The sequence below is a fragment of the Thamnophis elegans genome, chromosome Z (genome assembly GCF_009769535.1).
Source record: "Thamnophis elegans isolate rThaEle1 chromosome Z, rThaEle1.pri, whole genome shotgun sequence".
Taxonomy (NCBI): Eukaryota; Metazoa; Chordata; class Lepidosauria; order Squamata; family Colubridae; genus Thamnophis; species Thamnophis elegans.
In genome coordinates, this window is record NC_045558.1 from 95,085,940 (window position 1) to 95,106,310 (window position 20,371).

The following is a 20,371-nucleotide window of genomic DNA, read 5'->3' on the forward strand; positions in this document are numbered from 1 at the left end:
TTACCCAGTACTGGCCCATCTTAAGAAAGGATGAAAATTCCATTTTTAGGAACTACTACTTAAAAAGTGACTTGGTTTTGTCTTGTCTTATCTTATCTGTTACTACAGTACAGAATGCAGAAGGCTACCATTTAGTTCTAAAATAGACTAGGACCTTCTTGATGGTGTGCTGCTGGCCTGCAAGAAGATGGGGAGCGGAAAAGTGAGAAAACAGGCACAATAAGAACATTAATAGTAATACCCCACAAGTTGACTCTGCACCAAAGAACTCAAGGCTGACATCATCTGATATGGATTTTAGCAACAGGAATCTGTAGTGCAATAAACCACTGGGATTTTTTCTGTATTTTTTGCAAAAAGAAAGTGGCAACCATGTCACCTCACTTACATAGACTACAAAGAATCATGTATATTATCAACTGATTATCTAATATGTTGCAAACAAAATAACTACTGGCATAATTATCAGTTTCTAATGATATTATTTGCGCAAGTCCACATTTTCTGTTAGGAGGAAGATGTTCTCAGACTTACATTTATTTGTTGTAGTGATGAAATCTGATAAAGTGTTTTTAAGCGAGTGGACATATGGGTAACTTGATCCTTTACAAAGGCAATAATTCTCCCTTGCAAGAGGGATGGGGCAATCACAGACTGATTTCGCTGCAAGGGAAAACAAGCTTCAGTCAAGAATATTTCTGTGTGGGAAATGCTCATCCTCTAGTCAAATTATTTGCAAAGCCAACAGAAAAAAAACACCATGGTTTTTGGTTGGGTCCTTTCCACAACTAATGGTTGCAGCATCTGTGATGAAGGTGAACAGCCATGCTCACTGAACAGATGGTGTATCAGTCAATTACCTGGAATTGTGGACAATGCTGCAGGGCCATCTACTTTTGCCAATTTCTTTCTCTATAAGAATGCCCAAGCAGCACAGAGCTTTCCTTTTCAAGTGCTCATTAATGGTTAACTCAGTGTGACAATGTCAGAAAGTGTTAGGTTGTAAAGGAAATCTCTTTAGTTTTTGCTCTTCATCCGTCCCTCAACCAAAAGACAGATTTGTCTGTGCACTCCTTTGTGTTGCAATGTTATCAGTGCAGCTTTTTTTGATTTTTGACATTGGATAGTTTCAGTGGGAGAAGTGCCAACTGTTTTGCTCTGCTTTTATTGGAAAATGAAATTATTGATGATTCTTGATAGAGAAATCCAAAGAGTTAAGCTAAGGTCATACAAGAGACTATGTAACAAATCTTCCATAAATATCAAATTATTATATATTCTAACCACCAGGACAGGCACTTCTTCAAATATTTGATGAGTTGTTTTTACATTTATAAAATACAGATTATGGGACATTGGTTGCCAGCTTTTGTTAGCATTTTAATTTAAAAAGCCAAATATTGAAATGGATGATTGAATGATCCTCAAATAGTTTAGATTGCACTCCATTCATTTGCTTATCTACAAATAATCACTAGTGATCTAAACAGTCCTGACTTTTGAGTAAATATGCACAGAATCTTGCTATTAAATAATCTACCAAAAAAGAAGTGCCTGTAAACCATTAGCTTTTAAGTCTTTTCATAAGAAACATTTTTGGATTCATATGGCTTAAACCATGACTTCAATTAGTATTAACTGCAATCTTTTTTTAAAAAAATCTATTTTTATTTGGATATTGCTGTTATTTGTCTAAGCCTTTTTAAACATGACTGTATCTTACTGCCATCTGTTACCAGCTGGGTGGTGGTGGGGTTGTAATGATTTCTAAATCCTGCACAGTAGGAAAGCAGCAGCATAATTATAAAGTAATCAAGAGTGTCTATTTTTATACCAGATAAACATAATGTATTAATGCAAACACATATGAAGTGCTAAATCAATAGCACAAAGCACGCCTATCCCTTTGAACAGTGATCCAGTTTGTGATGTACAACTTCTGTAATGTTTAAACTCTTGCCTTTCCTATGCAAAGGAAATTCCATTATAACTTGAACATTCAGAAACTCGACAGCCTTAATATTTTAAACAATTCCCAGATATTGATGAAAGCTTTAACCTACATTACAATTTACCAACTCAAAGCTTTCTTCATATACTATACTCCTAAAGTCTCTGTTTTGTTGTACAGGATATGAAGAAAACACACTTGTTTCAGGTAGGTACTGATTAGTAAATTTATTGTTGCTGACAAATCTTGCTAGCAATTGTACAATACAGTAAATCAAGGTCTGTGCTTTGTAGCACAGGGTGGGGGGGGGGAAATCTAAAATTACTCCAGGGCTATTATTTGGAACATGTAAAGTTATTACCTTTTAATTAAGGTGTGTTGATTTTCCATCTTCATTCACTGACTATTTTTAAATCCGTTCCTTTTATGCTGTAGTAAGATGGATTTGTTATGGAAACCATTTGATGTGCCACAGATCTAGTATTAATTTCCATAAAGAGTTAATATGTATAATACAGTATACCATTGATTTTAGAACTCCAATTCGGAGCACAGGAATTCCTTGTCCATTAACTGTGCACCCAAATCTAAATTAATTCTGGAAGACAAATTGAAGAACAAATTACTCAATCTGTTCCTCCAAATCTCTTCTTCGAAAGCGTTTTTTTCTCATGGTGGAACTAGATTTTTTTTTGCAACAAAAAAACCTTGATCCCACACTATGAACTTGATCAAGGTTATAATATTATAAAATAAAAAGAAACTAATTGATCCATGTGCATATTTTGGTTGTAGTAAATTAGCATTAAATCTGCAAGTTTTGTGCAGCAGCGAATACACAGATTTCATATTTTTTTAAATATACAGATTTCTCTATAGCCTATAGTTAGGGGACTAAATGACAAAATTTCAACGTGTATGTCTAATATATTTGTTAAAGAGGAGAATTATGCTCCATATATTCAAAGTAGCATTTTCACGCTAAGCAAAATATCAATAGTTGTATAAATGCAATCTTAAAATTTAAAAACAGATACTCTATAGTTCTAGAGTGAAATGTTCAATAAAACTTTTATTTAATTAAAAATTGCTTATGTGAGTGCTTTGACACTGGTTTCCTAAAGGAATTCACTGAATTGCATTATATTATGTTAGGATTCTAAATATATTTTGTATATAAACTTCAAGTACCCAATCCTTGGACAATCTCCAGGGACTTATGCATGGATTTTTTTTGCAGATTTCAATCCCATTATTCCAGTAATTCTTCATTCCAAACTGATTCAGCTAATTGTGCCTGTCCATACTTGTAGGTAGATTATAAGCTTTTTGACAGATAAAAAGCAATAGGTGAAGGTTGGGGAAATCACATCAAATACCCAAACTATTAGCATACCACCCCCAGCCCAGGGCTATATGATCTCTTCATTTATTATTTTTTTCTTTATGTACCAACAACTGCACTTCTAAATAGCCTTCTGTTAAAATATGTTTGAAGATGATACAAGAGTCATTAGTCTTATTTGACATGAAGAGTCTATTTAATGGGAGGTTGAACAAATGACTATGTTGCAGCTACAATAATCTGGAGCTTAAAATGCTTAAAACTAGAGACGAGTGGATTTTAGGAGGGGCACTCCTATATCACCTCTTAATATATCAGACAACACAGAATCAACAGTAAAGTCCTTCACGTTTTTGGGTTCTATAATTTCCCAGGATTTGAAATAGACATTAACATTAAAACCTTCATTAAAAATGCAAAAGAAAGAATGTTCTTCTTGTGTCAACTCAGAAAGTTCAGACCATCCAAGGAGTTGGTGATACAGTTCTACAGAGGAATTACTGAATGTGCCATTTGTACCTCTATAACTGTCTGGTTTAGCATAGCAACCAAGCCTGCCTCCTTTTGAGGACCTGTATATTGCTTTCCACAGTTCTGTCTTACGTCTATTACCCATGTAGTATGACACAATATTACATTTATCCTTCTGATATGTTGCATTACCTTCTCTATTGGTATCATGATTATCCTTTGTTATTATCATTATTACTTTCTTCTTTTGCATGTACACTGGAAGCTTGTATACTGGAGACAAATTCCTTGTATTTCTAATCACACTTGGTCAATATTCTATTCCGTTCTGTTCTATTCTATTAGTAGTCACCACCACTACCTGACAAATAGAGAAGTCATGAGTTGCAGTTCACCAAATGTGCTCCAATTGGAAAAAAAAATCATTTGTCTTCTAATTTGGTACTAGTAGGTTAAATCCAAAAAATTAAATTCTCTCTTCCAAATCTATGGTTTTCTATTTCTGCCTTCCAGGAACAAATATAAGCCAAGTGAACAGATCATACTTAAAAGTAGTAAAACTTTGTCTATGGATTGTTCTCTTGAAAATACACCATTTTTAGATGCTACTTTCAAATAAAACTAAATAAAGTAACTTTTTTAAAAAGCATTTTTTCTATCTTCAGGAATAAATGCTTTATAATTGTGAAATATCATTGTTAGTATACCTTGAGCATTAAACTTATTGACTCAGTAGATCTGGAGGTTCTTCAGATCATTCATTGAAGATATATTGTCATTCCCAGCACATTTACTCTGTTTATAAGGCAAATGGATTGTGTGTAATTCAGCTGATATGTAGTTATTTTCCACAATACGCAACACAGCATGTCTCAAGTTGTATGCAATTTTTGCTGAGGCATTAGTTATTACTGTTTAGGTACAGGCATATCCAATGGCAATAATATTTTGACATCTTAGGTTATTGTGGTTTCTAATTAAATAAAGATTAATGAATGATGATGATGATAATAATAATAATAGCCTTCTAACTAGAGTTTTCAATATAGCATTCTAGAGTGGGAAATCTCCCTCACCATTGCTCATGTCTGAGGCAGGACAAAAGATTCAGATGGTATTTCTTCCGTGTGTGTGTGTGTGTGTGTGTGTGTGTGTGTGTGTGTGTAGATACCATCCCCCTTTCAGAATTTATTATGGGAGAGCTCAGTTGATATGTACAATTGGCTAAACCTGATTGGAAACTCTTGCGATTTTGGTTTTTGGTTAGTAAATGGGTGGGCTTAACACTAATGTAAGTGTGATATATTGTATATAATGTTTTTCTATTACAGAGCAGGATGACTTGGTGGATGGGATCTTATAGATGAATGCGCTAGACCCATATGCTAAGAGACTTTGAGGCATGTAAACTAAGCTTATTTTACAAAATAGGACACCATAAAAGTATGTATCACATACAGTATATCTTTGGAGGCATGATATACTGTATGTGAGTATATCATGTAACCTCACAGAAAGATAGCAGCAAACAAATTTAATAAATAAAATATAGGTAAGGTAGCGATGCTTCTAACGGAGTGTGCATACTTGGGGTTTTCTAAGCTATTTTGGTATAGGAAACAACCAATGAAGCTCTGCAACCCAAATGGGTTGAAGGAGATTAGAAGGTTAAAATTCTGAATTCCTCTGTTCTGGTCAAATACAACTTAACAGACCTCTGACATCTAAGTTTTTGCCAAATACCCTCTAATTACACATTCGGGTTGAGATAGGAAGGGAGAATAAATTCTTGAATCTGGGGGAAGGCTGAATTCATCTTGGTTACAAAAGTTGGATACCAGTAAAGGGGTAAAGCTGCATTATATAGAATGCATTAAGAGATTAGTGGGAATGTAAAGGCATAAACAACAATTTTTGTTCTAATTAATACATTTGCTGTCTTTACTCCTTGGCTTGGGATGTCTGAGATTAATTTCTCAATTTTGTAGATCATACATGTTCTTACATCAGTTGTCAACCTCCTTAAGATTAAGAATTAGGCTATATTTTCAGAATATGTCTTTCAATTGAGCTAATCTACCATTGTGATATAGTTGGACATGTTCACTTATGGCAGTCGTCTGTTTGTGGGTAGGGACTGGTTCATTCCAGGAAGATCAACCCTCTTTGGTGTTGAGAATGGCACTGAAGTGCTATGCACCTGATGCTAGTGGGTTCTTTTTAAATTATATTTTTCTAAAACCAGATCTTTCAGAGTCTACAAACATTTTCCTGTTCAATCTAGGGTGACAACCAGTATACTATAGGCAGGAGCACTTGGGGATATGAGATTGGCTATACTGATTACCATCAATACCTCAAAAGCTGTTGAATGGAAGACAATGGGTGCCTGGGGAATGTCTAAATAAAAGTCTTGTCTTTCTTGAGAAATTCTGTATTCAATGTTTCCAACCCAAATCCTCAATATTTGATTTTGGCAATTTATGCATTACACACTCAAGATTAATGTATCATTCTTTTTTTCAAGAATAAAGAATGTGAAATACAGTATCTTCAATGATTTTGATTGTCTGTATTGAGACAAGAACCTGAATGAGATGTTTGACATTTTGTCTTATGACACTTGTGGGATATCATATAGTAACTTAGTGTATATGCACTGATGAAGTCTACCATGACATTTGTGAAATTGTTTTTAAATTATATGTGGGTTCATTATGTGGGTTCATTATGTGGGTAAATTCCATTAGCCTTCCACCTACACCAGGGGTGTCAAACTCAGGGCCCAGATCTGGTCCGACACAACAGACGTCAAGATGGCCACACCCACCCTGGTCATGCCCACCCTGCCTCCCGAGGTCAAAGACAACCCTAATGCAGTCCACAATGAAATAGAGTTTGACACCCCTGACCTACACGGTTTTTGCCACTCCTCATGATCCTGATGGTTTCCCCAATGAGTTTGTTACCAGTTTCAGGCAAGGGCACAAAGCAAGCATGTGAGCTGCGAAGAAAATATCCACTATTTGTACTTACATAGGAATTTTTAAATTGGAAGATCCTGATTCCTTGTGTTGGGGTTTTACATAATTTATTAATCTGGGATAAATTTGCATGTGTAAATTCTGAGACTGGCTGTTTGTGGCCCATAGACTGTTTCCCTCCTTCCTCTCTGTTCTTTAATGGAATTATCTAAATCGCTTCCATTCCGTTCTTTCCCATCTGATGGCAGCCTGGACATTAGCATCTGCAGTAAGTAAACACCCATGAGGAATAGAATATGGGGATTGCTGCAGAATCTCTCCTCGCACCTTGAGTTGATTCAGTTGGGAAGACTCTAGGACATTTCCTATCCTTTTCCCCTCTTATAATACAGACCATATTTCGAGATCATCTCGATTTACCTTCACTGGTGAACTCCGGAAATAAATGCTGAGAGATTGGAAGCAATGGTTCCTCTAAAACGGATACCTAGCTTTCCCCCCCCCCTCCACTGCCCAGGCTGACTACCCAGAGATGGTAACAGGTTATGTATCAGCTATGCTATTCACATAGCTTGTGGCTAGTAATTCAACACTTATGGTGTTGACTAATGTCTCTTGAAGAAACTGTGGAAATGAAGTGAAGTGAGTGAATTAGCATGCAAACACAGACTGGTTTAATGGCCCATACCCAACTTTGGAGGAATTCTGACATACCTTCAAACATTAAGAGTTCCTGCTATATGCTTTGTGGACATATTGGTGTAGAAGAGGATAAAAATTAGGGGAAAGAGCTGTCTTGGGAAGAAACTGTCTGAAAACCAAGGTTGTCCTAGACAGAGCTGATGGGCATAAATGCTCTTTGGAAAATAGAGCCGGAACTAGGGATGTGCTTTTAGAAACATTATTACTATTTTCTCACCCTGTCTTGAGAAAGGGAGATATTGTACTATAGAATTCCTTGACTCCACTTCATAAAAAAATATTTTAACACATCAATTTAGAATCATGAAACTGTTAAAGTCTCTATCTTCACTCTTATCTTTTTTTTGTGCAGCAATTTAGTCATGTATCTTCATCTAACCCAGCTCCTACATAACCTACATTGTCATAGCTAGCAAACACAAACTGAATTTGGACAACCCATAGAGTTTTAAAAAATGGGAAATTTTCATCACATAATACACTCGGATAAAACCTGACATTTGTCAAAGGCAAGTTTTTTTCTAACATTAATAATCAGTACTAAGATTCATTTGCTCTTTGAACCCACATCCAGGTATATAATATCCTTATCTTCTGGGTTTTAACTCCAGAAAATGCAGTCCATTATTGGCAATCACGGCAAATCTTTATTGTCATGAATGCAAGTAAATGCATGTTATAATGCTGGATCTTAAAAATCCACAGGAAAAAAACCTAGAAATTAACCTATCAATTTGCCCAAAGTCTTTCCTTCAATCCCAGATCTGCCACAAATAGAGCTATTTCTATCTTACCCTGAACAAGTAGCCCTATATTACTGTTAGATAGAATGGAACATTTAAGATAGCAATTTAAACTGAAAACACACAATATGTAATGCAGCAAATGTTTTCATTCATCTCAAGGGGGCTTTGCACATGAACAACACCTGACATTTATCTCCACATGTTCATTCATAGACAAAAAATTCAAAACACTCTGGGGTTATCCTCAAAGCTTTGCTAACCATTGACAAGGTGATAACACATACAAGTTTCTAATTTGTTCTGATAATAATCACCGCCATGGAGTTTGGGATTAAAAAAGAGGGAATTTGCACTGTAATAGTGGATCAATAATATACATTGGAGTTGATAATTGCTTATAATATTTCTCTACTTGAGCCAGGTGATTGTTTCATAACTTACAAATTAGAAGAGATTGTATGGAAGAGGGAAATGACATTTTAAAAAATGTATTTTTAAAAGTATTTTGGAACAGTCTAAATTGTTTTAAAGCCCTTTAAAAACTATATATTGGTGAGTTGAGAACATTCATTGTAAATGTTTGTGTAAGAAAGCAAGTATCTGTGCAAAAGAAATTGTGAATATTGAGATCACAACACAAATTTAAATATTTCATATGGAGCAAAGGGAAAACATATTTTCTGATCTCAAAATAAATGTGCTGCTGATTAAAAAAAATGAAAGAACATGTCACAAAACAATTTAATAAAACAGTGGAATTCTACCCCATCTTAGTCTTCCTAGTATAGTTAAGGTATAATTAAGAAAGTTTATTTTAACATCTATAAGCTTGGCAAGAGAAAAATAAGTTAATGTAAACTGTGGAAAGTTGTCTGGATAGGACTCTGCAATCTGTACTGCACTTTTGGTTGCAGAAGTGGGTGAAGATCCCTTTAAAATCTGTAACTTTCATGATGTAGGGAATACTTAATGTCTCCTGTCTTGCTTGTCTTTCTGCCTCCCTGATCTTGTTTTCAACTGAACATTCTGAAATATTGCCATTTTTATGGTAACTTTAAATTTCCTGTATCAACGATTGTTTGAAAGAACAATTTTGAAATCTGAAGGCTGAGATGAGTGTCATTATAATGGAAGTTTGCAATCCAAACAACCAAAGAGCCTCATTGGGAAAGGTCTAAATTCTAGATTACATTTTGCAGCTAACTCTCATGCGAGAGAAAAAAACAACCCTTAATGTAAGCCATACTGTGTCAAATACTGGCACAGAAGGGAAAAAACCAACACATCCAGTAGCATGAATGGCAAAAGCAAATGATAAATATTCACTAACAAGAAGTATTCATTAAAGCAGGATACTGGATATCGGGGAAAGTGATTGGTGACCTTTGGCTTGTGTTTTAGGGCTCAATTTGCACCATTTGTGAAGAGAATGTTGGAATGTTGCTGTATAATCCCCACAGCCCTTTTAAACTATGTCTGATACCAAAAATGGCTTCCGAAAAAGCACCTAAAATGATTCCAGTGTTTTTTTAAACAGCAGCTTTGAGCAAATCAAACCAAGTTCAGTAAATATAATCCTGCAGTATTGAACTGGATGGACCTGAATTTTCCCATCATGAATTCTACTTACTTCTAAATAAAATGCAAACATCTGGTGTAGTTTTCATAAGTGTCCAGGTACCTGAAAAGGAATTTTCCAAGTTCATCTAATAATGGAAAAGGTCATTTGTCACTGAAATTAGAATAATTATGTTTGTATACCATTTCTCATTTATGAGGCACCCATTTCTTTGGAAGTAATTAATACATTATAATAGACAGAACTTCTCTCTTCTCCCAATAGCATCACTTGTTTAAAAAAAATGTAGAATAATCTTTACAAAAGAGTTTTGCTTTTATAACTTCAACTCATTTCACAGCTGTGTTTTCAAAGCTTTATCCTCTAGTGATATAAAGTTGCCTTTTGAAAAGAAATATTAACTTGGCATGTGTATTATATGTTCAGTCATTTCATACAGTTTCAGAATTAGACATCTAGTTTATATATATAAAAAAGAAGATACTGAGGAGATTGGGGGGAAAAAGATCAGGCCTGACATTACAGATTTCTAGCTTTATCATCACAACAATCTAGGAAGCCTCTGAGCCAAATATTATAAAAGAAGAGAAACTGCTGAACCTCCAAGATGAGCATGCTCAGTGTATGTGCCAGCACAGAAAACAAGGTAGTACAGAAGCGCAGGAATCTACATCTCACAATGGCTGCTGTTTTAACATTCCTTAACACACATATGATTTTCTTTTTAAATAAAAAATATACCCAAGGGCATTGTGTTTTCTTTTTGCTTTGTACATTTTCCTCCCACCTGAACAGTATCTTCAAGGTTCAGTGCTCATGTTTGTTCCTCCTCAGTTATAAACCTCTCCTTCAATCCCAACATCATTTTTTTTGCTGCTTTCAGTGTCAAAAGAACAACTTTTCCCTCTCTTGGAAGCAACAGCAGTTTTTCTGATGTGCGAAGTGATTCAACCAACAACTCTTTTCTCCCACCCGCCACCCCATGATTTCTTCTGAGCAGGCTCTGTAGGAATGGTTTACAATTATAGCAACCCACCCACGGGACGATGGGGTGGGAAGAGGAAAAAGTTCCCATAGATTTAGGTCCTCAGTTTCAGAGACCTTCAGTCTATTGGAATAAGTATGTATATACTAGTTTGTGTGTTTGTGTGTGTGTGTGTTTGTGTGTGTGTATTTTTACATAGGGTAAAAAAGGGGAACAATGTTTTGCACCAGCTTCCCCTGCTTTGTTTTCCAAAGGCCCTGGTGAAGGAGCACTGGCATCATTTTGTTGGCAGAGATACTGGTGTCCACTGTAACTTCTAGAAGGGTAATTTAAATACTCAGTTTGTTTTTCACAAGGTAGACTGGCTCTCACGTCATAGGATGATGCAACATCTGCAGAAACGCTGTCTGCTGCCCCCCACAGATGGTGGTGGAGTTACAGGTGCAAAGTAGGCGTGGACTTTTATATTGGGTAAGTGGGTCTGAAAAGACAAACAAAATTTTTCCAATTTAGAAAAATTTAAAAATACCGAAAACATGAACAAATATTGTAAACTTAAAAAGTTGAGCATGAAGTAATATTGGACCCTTTTTACATGGAAAAAAATATTCTGCATAAAATATATTTTAAGGAAAACTAATAGATATTTTTCCCAATCCTTCCCACTTTAGTTTTGTACATATGTAATTTTTTTTTTACTTCACTATTTTCTTTATTATCTGGTTGCTTCGGTAAAGAGAACTTCCCTTAATCTCACTTTCTATAGATTTGTAAAAGACACTGCTTCACAAATGAAAAAGAAATCGAAGTGCAGGGACATAAACATACATGACTGAAGTGCTATTTCATCATCAGATCAAGAAGTAACATTTGAGTCAGGCAATTGTTCATAATATGCTTGAATTGTGTAAATTATTATCTTATTTTGAGCTCTTTTAAATAATAACTGTTCAAGTGCTTTTCTGCACTGAGAATGATCTTACTAGTGTGCATGAATATCAACATTCTCTCAACAAAGAAGGACAGGCCCACAAACAGATCAAAGTATCTCAGAAGGAGGGAGGGATGAATGGGATAAATTCAATTTTGGCTATCTATTTGAAGGATATTTTTATAGAAAATTACCATTACTCGCTGTGTCCTATGAATACTTTGTAAAGTTGGAAACTATTTTCCATCTCATTCTTAATGGGATTAAATCTTAATTTATGTAGGCAACAAGTCTTCAATTTTGATTTACTGTTTATTTGTCATATTTCTGTCCAGTCTTTATCTCAGCAGTTTACATGGAAGTTTGCTCTTATTTTATCCCATAATGACAACCCTGCGAGAAAGGCTGGACTGAGAATAACTGACCCACATTTTCCAGTGCATTCTGTGGTTGAATGGAGGCTTGAATCCATAACTTCCCAGTTCAAACTGAATACTAAGTCTAATATGCTGATATTATGCCATATATCCCCTTACTTTCAGTTTGAAGAATATGTTTTAAGTAATTGCAGCTATTGTTAGGATGAGAAAAGAATTAAACGAGTACAGGAGCTAGAACTATCTGAACATCAATCTATTAAACAATGTAAATGTATTCTTACCCTGAGTCTCTTAATTCCAGCTCGGGTAATCTGTTGGCAGTCATACAGTTCTATCCTTTCCAAGCTGTGGCAGCTCTTGAGGTGTTCCAAAGAGGCATCTGTGATCAAGGGGCAGTTATCCAGCTCAATCACCTCCAAGCGATCATGGGCACAGGCACCATTGCCTAAATGGCGAATACCATCATCAGTGATCAGTTCACAGTGTGATAAACTCTGCCAATAAAAGGGAAAATAAAGCAACAGATGACAATCAAAGGCTTGGCTATGCAGATTTTTTTCAATTTATCAGGCCCATTCCTCAATTATCCTCTACAATCTGTTCTGTTGAAATCTTGCACAATATTTTAAACCCTTCAGATGAGAATATACAGACTCTGTGGATCCTCTTTTCTTCAATAAATGTTGAGATCCATTACCAGTTCTGTGTATAGGGCAGTTATGGCTGCCTGTAAACACAGGCCCAGAGATGGATGCTACCATGAGATGAACAAAAACATTCTTATTAGCAATATGTAAAAAGTTTTCCTATTAATTAGTGTGCTCCTCTGTACCAGCCTATCTAGCAGTTAACCAGCACTTCAAAGAAATGCAGGAATGCGAGCTGCTCGCCTTCCTCCACTCCCCCCTCCCTATTCTTCCACCTCCCTCCCTTCTCATCTATCTCTCTTCTCCTGCCCAGGGACGAAGCAGCCCCCCTTTTTCATCCACCTCTCCTCTTTTGCCCAGAGACGAAGCCTTTTGCCACGCTGCAATATTATTATTGGATTATTTAGTCATGTGCCTTTTGATGTAATTTGTATACACCTTCTCTTTGTTTAGAACTAATAAAAGAAGCCCCCCGGGCATCGCTCGTGGCCAAGCTTCATCACAAAAAGGATTTGTCCGGTGTCTTTCTTCTCATTCGGCTACAAGCATGAGCGGCCCATCAGGAGTGTGAAAAAGCCGCAACTGGTGACCCCGACGTGATCTTGCTGATCAAGCACATCGCCTCATCCGTCTCATTTGGCACCCCCATTGCTTACCGGCGAAGGAACGCCTCTTGCATACCAGGACCGGCCGTCGCAGACGGAGCATCCTCCCAGAATCGTGAGTTATGGGGGCAGAATTCTCTAAGCCCCGGGTTGCACACCTTTTCGACCTTAGAGAATTGGCCAAATCCTCAATATTAATCTTAAAAAACAATGGGAACTTTCTCCCCATCCCTTCAAAAAAAGATCTTACTAACCTTCTCAGGTACATTTATCAAAATTGTCCCGCATATCCTGAGAAGGGCTCAATTCGAACAACCATTTGGGTAAAATTAGGGAAGTATTTCCAACTGAAAATACTTTCCACTTGGCGGATCATCATGGAATGCTTAAAAGTTCATGAAAAGGCCATGATGGGGGGACCGGACCCCCCCCCCCCGCCATATTTGGAAACCTCTTCACTAAATTCACACTTTGAATCCAAGGCTTCCTCTTCTCTTGTATGCATGCCTCTGTCACCCGCAGCCCCTGAAGCTCCTCAGCATTACATCCCTTTAGAGGAAGCTTCTGCCTGCTTTCCAACCTGACTCACTGTCGGGAAACTAATCCTGGGGCATTCAGCCAGCCTCACACAAAAGGCTGATGCTGCTATTTCTGCTTCTTATCTTCCTTCTTATTTCAATCTCTTGGCAAGTGAACCTATAGATGCTCCAATGCCTGGCTCTTCCTATTTCCTTCCGGTGATCCTGGCTACCTCTCTTCCATTACCCCCTACGATGCCTCTCTTAGTCTTTCCTCATCGTGATTTCATGTCTCAAGGAGTTCTTGCTACTTCCTTTTTTTACTGACTCTTCTGATTTCTTTTCTGTTGCTTTGATGACATTTTCATGCCTGAGCACCTGAATCTTTTTCACAGATGTTTCACAGAGCAATTGATTTATAGGATCCGAATTGGAATGGAGAAAAATGCTTTTGTGCGTGCATGTGTGTGTGTGTGTGTGTGTGTGTTTGAGTGAGTGAGGGATCCAGTAAGGGAACTGCGCCTATTTAGGAAAGTAGGTAAATTATTGCAAACATGATTAATCGAAGGTAAATTATGGGGACAGGTTGGGCAGTAGAGAGTAAAGAGAAAGTGATAAAAGAGTGGGAGAGAGGAAGAAAGAAAAAGAGTGAAAGAGAGAGAAGAAAGGAAGAGGAAAGAGATATCCCTCAGCCCCTATAATACCCCTGTGTTTGTCATAAAAAAAGAAATCTGGTAAATGGCGTTTTTTGCATGATTTGCGCACTGTTAATAAAATTCTCCAACCCATGGGAGCGCTGCAGTGCGGCCTCCCCAATCCAAATTTGATTCCCCAAGAGTGGGATCTCATGATCATTGATTTAAAAGATGCCTTTTTTTCTATACCACTCCATGAGAAAGACTGTCCCGGAATTTAACTATTCCAAACCTGCTTCTCGCTTTCCATGGACAGTCCTGCCTCCGGGAATGCTCAACAGCCCCACCATGTATCAATATTTTGTAGATAAAACTTTGCAGCCGTATTGGACGGCATTCCGCGAGCTGCACTGGCTACCTGTTGATCTCCGGGTGCGATTCAAGGTGCTACTTGTCACCTACAAAGCCCTCCATGGTATTGGATCTGGGTACTTGAGAGACCGCCTACTGCCAATTACCTCCACTAGACCGATAAGATCGCATAGATTAGGCCTCCTCCGAATTCCATCAGCCAGCCAGTGTAGACTGGCAACTACCCGGAGGAGAGCCTTCTCAGTGGCTGCTCCAACCCTCTGGAACGAACTCCCCGTGGAGATTCGGACCCTCACCACCCTCCAGTCCTTCCGCGCCGCCCTTAAAATCTGGCTGTCCCGGCTGGCCTGGGGTTAACGATTCTAACCCCACTCGAATTGTATGACTGTTGTGTTCTTAAATGATGTAGTGTCTCCATGTTGTAAATTGTTTGTCCTCCCCCCCCCCTTTTTGAACTGTGAGCCGCCCTGAGTCCCCCCAGGGAAAAGGGCGGCATACAAATAAAGTGAAAATGAAAAAAAAAATGAAAAAAATATCCTCACTTTTTAATTTACCACTATATGGATGACATCTTGGTAGCGGCATGTGGGCCCCCAGGTACGGTTTTAGCAACATTACCTTTTCTGACTAACCTTCTCCATAAAAATGGCCTGCACATAGCTCCAGAAAAGGTTCAAACAGCACAACCTTTTTCGTACCTGGGTCATAAGTTTTTGGCTTCTCATGCTGCACCTGCAATGCCAAAATTGGACTTGCCACACACTCCCACATTAGTACAGTTACAGCAATATTTGGGCTCCATTAACTGGGCACGCCCATATATGGGGCTCACAACCCCTCAATTGGCTCCGTTGTTTTCTGCATTAACAATGGGCAAAACCCCTGCAGATGGATTTGTCCGGTGTCTTTCTTCTCATTCGGCTACAAGCATGAGCGGCCCATCAGGAGCGTGAAAAAAGCCGCAAATAAACCCCCCAATTCCATATATATTTTGGACAGCATGCAAATTCCTCTGCAATTTTTTTTATTTGAATCATTGGTTAGCGATCTTAATAATCTCCAAAGTGATTGTGGAAGGTTTACAAAAACTAAAACCATCACTACAACAGTTTAATAAAACCAAATGCTTGATTTCATTCACAATATAATTCATAAATATATCATATCTACATTAACTAGCAGCACAAGACTCAGACACCTGGGGGAATGGCTAGGTCTATAACACTTTACTAATCTCCAGAAGGATGTTTTGTAGGGTGCATGTTGTCTTCCCTTTTCTCCCTTTTCTCCTCTTCAGATTTCTGCAGTGCCTAGTTTTTTTCCCCAAGTCATGGCATATTGGCCCTTTTATAATATACAAAAGCTTCTTACATTGACATTTAACAGGGCTGCAGTTCTGTTCAGAGAATTTAGGGAATATCAAATTTTATCTGGTTGTATGTTCAGCTATATATCTCAAACTCTTAAAGGTGCACTTCAACTAAGATATATATTAAAATATTCTCTTGGCCCTTCTGACTCATATTCTAAAATTCTATAGTGCAAATGAAAAAATGGGTTGGGTAAAATTTTAGCCTGCAAAAAAAATTAACTCACCAAAACTTGGAGCAGAGGACAGTGAATGGAAAGCTGGATTAATGTGCTGTCTGTTATCTGGAAGAAATCAGACATATTTGAAACTAAAACAGTATATTGGATTGGCAAGAAGTTTCATATGCATCATTTCACTTATTTTGTGTTAGCGTTCTTTCAGGAACAACATAAAGCTTGAAGAGGAAAGTTGCTAGAAGAGGTACTGATTCTTCTCTGGTCATTTCCACAATGAGAATTTTGGGTGGGGCCAAAAGCCAAAATGTGAATTTCTTAACATAGAAAGTACTGTATTTCTAAGACAGTATTAATGCTAAGGTATCCATAAATTATGTAAAATCTGTCTTTCTAATTCAGATTACATTCAATAGGATTTAAAATTTGGTCTCTTTACAATTAATAACTAAGAACAACATTAATCTGAAGACCTATAAACTCACTTAATCACAAATTATTGCTGACAATTACAGAGGGATCTGATTAAAAATAAAAAAGAAGCACCAGACCATGCAGAATTAAAATCAAATCTTTAAAAATCTTTTCCTCCATTTTGTTCTTCTTATTCCCAGGCTGATACTAAGGATGGTATTTCTTTCCCATCGTGTAATCTAATGCTTTTCCTATTTATTATGTGCATGAATCTTCATAATATAATTGAATGCAACTAAACAGATTAATCTCTGTGATATATTTTCAACTCTCTGGTAATGTGTAATTAAGAAGAGAAGTGATGTCAGAAAACTGCGTAGACATTCTTCTTTTGTTGCTTAAAGCAGCCAATGAAACAAAGTGAAGAAGCTTTCTGGCTAATGTACTGCACACTTTGAAAGATGTTTACTGGGTCAAAAAGAGAAAGTGGATCAGGTGCTTCTCACTAGAGCAAGCGTATCCAACCAGCAGCCCTAGGGCTGTATGTGGCCCTGGACAGCTAATAACGCAGTTCTGGAGGACTGTAAACTTCTAACGTTATGTGCATTTTTATACATTAACTATATTATATATTTTATATGCGTCCCAAGACAATTTCTCTTCACTCAATGCAGCTCAGACAAGCCAAAAGATGGATATGCTACACTTGTACTTGTTCCAATTCTGAATTTCCTTATAAAGTCAATAAATGTGATTCAGAAACTTATTTCAACCTTGTGGCATTATAACCATGAATATGTTTTCTTAGGTATAATAAAGGCCTATGAAAATAACCAATTATATATTAGTAATACCCTATGTTCATCATTACAGAGTGGTCTCAGCCAAATATCACCCAAAAATATTTTTTCCTTCAGTGCTTGCTATAATGCTTAAAAGCAAAATCAAGCAGATTCTTGAATTAATTTTAATTTATTTGTCATTATGTTACTTTTAACTAAATAATCTAGAAAATAGGTTGAAAATAGTACAATTACCTGAACACATTCCTCCAAGTCCATTTTTTCAAGTTCATGACAATTCTGGAGAATATACATGGAAATTAAAGATTAGATTGTTTTTAGAAACATGTCCTGGTATTGCACAATGTTACTTTTCCTTTTGTTACTAACAAATAATTTCAGTGGTAAGCAGTTGGACAACCTTTACTTAAGGATAAAAAACCCCAACTTTGCTAGAGAACTCAAGTGCATGTAATGTATTAAAATTATTTTGGGGCAAGCTAATTTTGTTTAGGAATAAATATGGACATACACAGCCCTCACTTTCTGACTTTGATAAAGTTTGCAATCACAACAGATTATATAATTTTATGGAAATGTCTTATTATCAAAGCAATTTGTTCTTATTCCATGAAATTATTTTTATTTTTAGCACTAAATGGTATCAAACTAATCAAATGTAGTTCAAATGGATTACATTAATAAGGTACAGTTATCTGTGCATTATGGGCTTAGACTATGCTCTTCACATTATTACATTTCAACTTCGATCATATTGAACCACTGTGACCAATGGTCAAAAATGGGCATGGTATTCGAAGAACAATGGTGCCCAAGACTGGAGAAAGCTACTTGTAAAATGCAAGGAATAAAAATAAAAAAAGAAGAATTTTTTTTTTGGAATGTTTGCACTAAACGTAGACTGGTGGATAATGCATAACCAATAAAAATATTAACTTGCTGCATCTTCTGTTCAATCACATCAAGCACCTGTGATACCATCAAACTACAATAACCTTAAAAATGCTTGGAATCACATAGTCCGTTAAGATTAGAATTTTGGATCTTTTCAGATCTTTCACGTTTGTACAAAAAAGCAGGCATTAAGATATATCATTTGAAAAGATATGGACTGGAAATGACCACTGAGCTCTCACATCTTGGCATAAGCTAGGTTTTTTTTCCTGCACCATGTACTCACTTCTAGATTCAAAAAGGGAAGCCTGGCTAGATCAACTACCGTGATTTCCTGAAAATAAGACCTATTCAGAAAATAAGCTGTAGCTTCATTTTTATGTGTGTGCCTAATATAAGCCCTACACCCAAAAGAAGCTCTAGTTAAGATCCCGTCTACTCTCTCCCAGTTTGGTTGTACAAGGTGGGGCAAGGTGCATGCGTAAAAATCAAGCTAGGGTGGGAGTGGGCGTGGAGTGGCCCCACACAGCCCACACCCATTTACTTTAGGACCGCCGCAGCCAGGGCTCCCATGCCCCAATACCTGTCGTGCTGCTACCTAATTTCTTCTGCGGCTGCTTACAGCCACATGATCGGATGCCATGTGACTCATGTCAGTGGTGCTGCTTGCAGCAGGAGGACACATGGCTCATCATGTCGGTGGACACTGTGTGGCACTTTGCACCAGTACTCCTGCTCACAGCAGGAGGCTGCGTGGCTCGTCATGCTGGTGCTTCTGCTTATGGCAGGATGTCATATGCCACTGCAGCTTGTGGTGCGCCACGAGTCACATGGTTAGGTTAGGTTTATTAGATTTATATGCCGTCCTTCTTCCAAGGACTCAGGGCGGCATACAACATTAAAAGAAACACATAATACAAAAGTTAAAAAAAAATTAAATAGAATATCCCAAACCCAATTAAAATTGACAATGACATTTTTTTAAAAAAAAAATTGAATTAAAATTAACAGTGATCAATAATTTATTTTGTTTTGTTCAGGCCAGGCTGGCTTGTTGGAAAAGCCAACTTTTTAGGGCACATCGGAAGGACCGGAGGTTGGGGATTATACCAAGCTCCGGGGGCAGCTCATTCCAGAGGGAAGGCTCTCCCCCTGGGGGTCACTAGCTGACACTAGCCGGCTGACGGCACCCTGAGGAGGCCAACTCTGTGGGATCGCACTGGACGATAGGAGGCTACCGGTGGCAGTAGGTGGTCTCGCAAGTACCCTGGGCCTAAGCCATGGAGCGCTTTAAAGGTCATAATTAGTACCTTGAATCGCACCCGGAAGACAACCGGCAACCAGTGCAGGCCGCCTAAAAGGGGTGTAACATGGGAGCACCTAGGTGCCTCCATGATAACCCGTGCAGCCACATTCTGGACCAGTTGAAGCTTCCGGGTGCTCTTCACAGGGTGCAGCCCCATGTAGAGAGCGTTACAGTAGTCCAGGCGAGAAAGGACGAGGGCATGAGTGACTGTGCACAGAGCATCCCAATCCAGGAAGGGGCGCAACTGATGTACCAGGCGAACCTGATAAAAGATCCCCCTGGTCACGGCCGTCAGTTGTTCTTCTAAACTAAGCCGCGTATCCAGGACACCCAGATTGCGGGCCCTCTCTGAGGGGGCTAAAATTTCTCCTCCTATCATCAAAGATGGAACAAGATGCACAAATCAGGGTGACGGAAACCACAGTCACTCCGTCTTGGAGGGATTGAGCTTGAGCCTGTTCCTCCCCATCCAGATCCGCATAGCCTCCAGGCATCGGGACATCACATTGAGGGCATCATTTGGGTGATTTGGGCTAGAGATGAGAAATTGGGTATCAT

The 20,371-nt window shown here is 37.8% G+C and overlaps 2 protein-coding genes across 9 annotated transcripts in view; one reads left to right on the forward strand and one right to left on the reverse strand.

The window, feature by feature from the left end:
• The window catches only part of LOC116521127 (transcription factor CP2-like protein 1), a 30,065-nt gene extending 21,242 nt beyond the window's left edge, over window positions 1-8,823 (forward strand). The window contains exon 16 of the mRNA XM_032235822.1: window positions 109-8,823. Within this exon, the coding sequence (XP_032091713.1) occupies window positions 109-146 (38 nt within the window). The 3' untranslated portion in view covers window positions 147-8,823. The remainder of the gene's footprint in view (window positions 1-108) is intronic.
• A 103-nt stretch (window positions 8,824-8,926) lies between these two features.
• The window catches only part of FBXL20 (F-box and leucine rich repeat protein 20), a 61,515-nt gene continuing 50,070 nt past the window's right edge, over window positions 8,927-20,371 (reverse strand). For 5 of the 8 annotated variants that reach the window (XM_032235821.1, XM_032235812.1, XM_032235817.1 and 2 more), the window contains 4 exons: window positions 17,848-17,892; window positions 16,448-16,504; window positions 12,356-12,568; window positions 8,927-11,244 (listed from right to left, as the gene is read on the reverse strand). In XM_032235821.1, the coding sequence (XP_032091712.1) occupies window positions 11,137-11,244; window positions 12,356-12,568; window positions 16,448-16,504; window positions 17,848-17,892 (423 nt within the window). In that variant the 3' untranslated portion in view covers window positions 8,927-11,136. Of the gene's footprint in view, window positions 11,245-12,355; window positions 12,569-13,377; window positions 13,494-15,312; window positions 16,505-17,847; window positions 17,893-20,371 lie in introns of those variants that run through there. The other 3 variants (XM_032235813.1, XM_032235814.1, XM_032235816.1) reach the window with 3 other exon arrangements.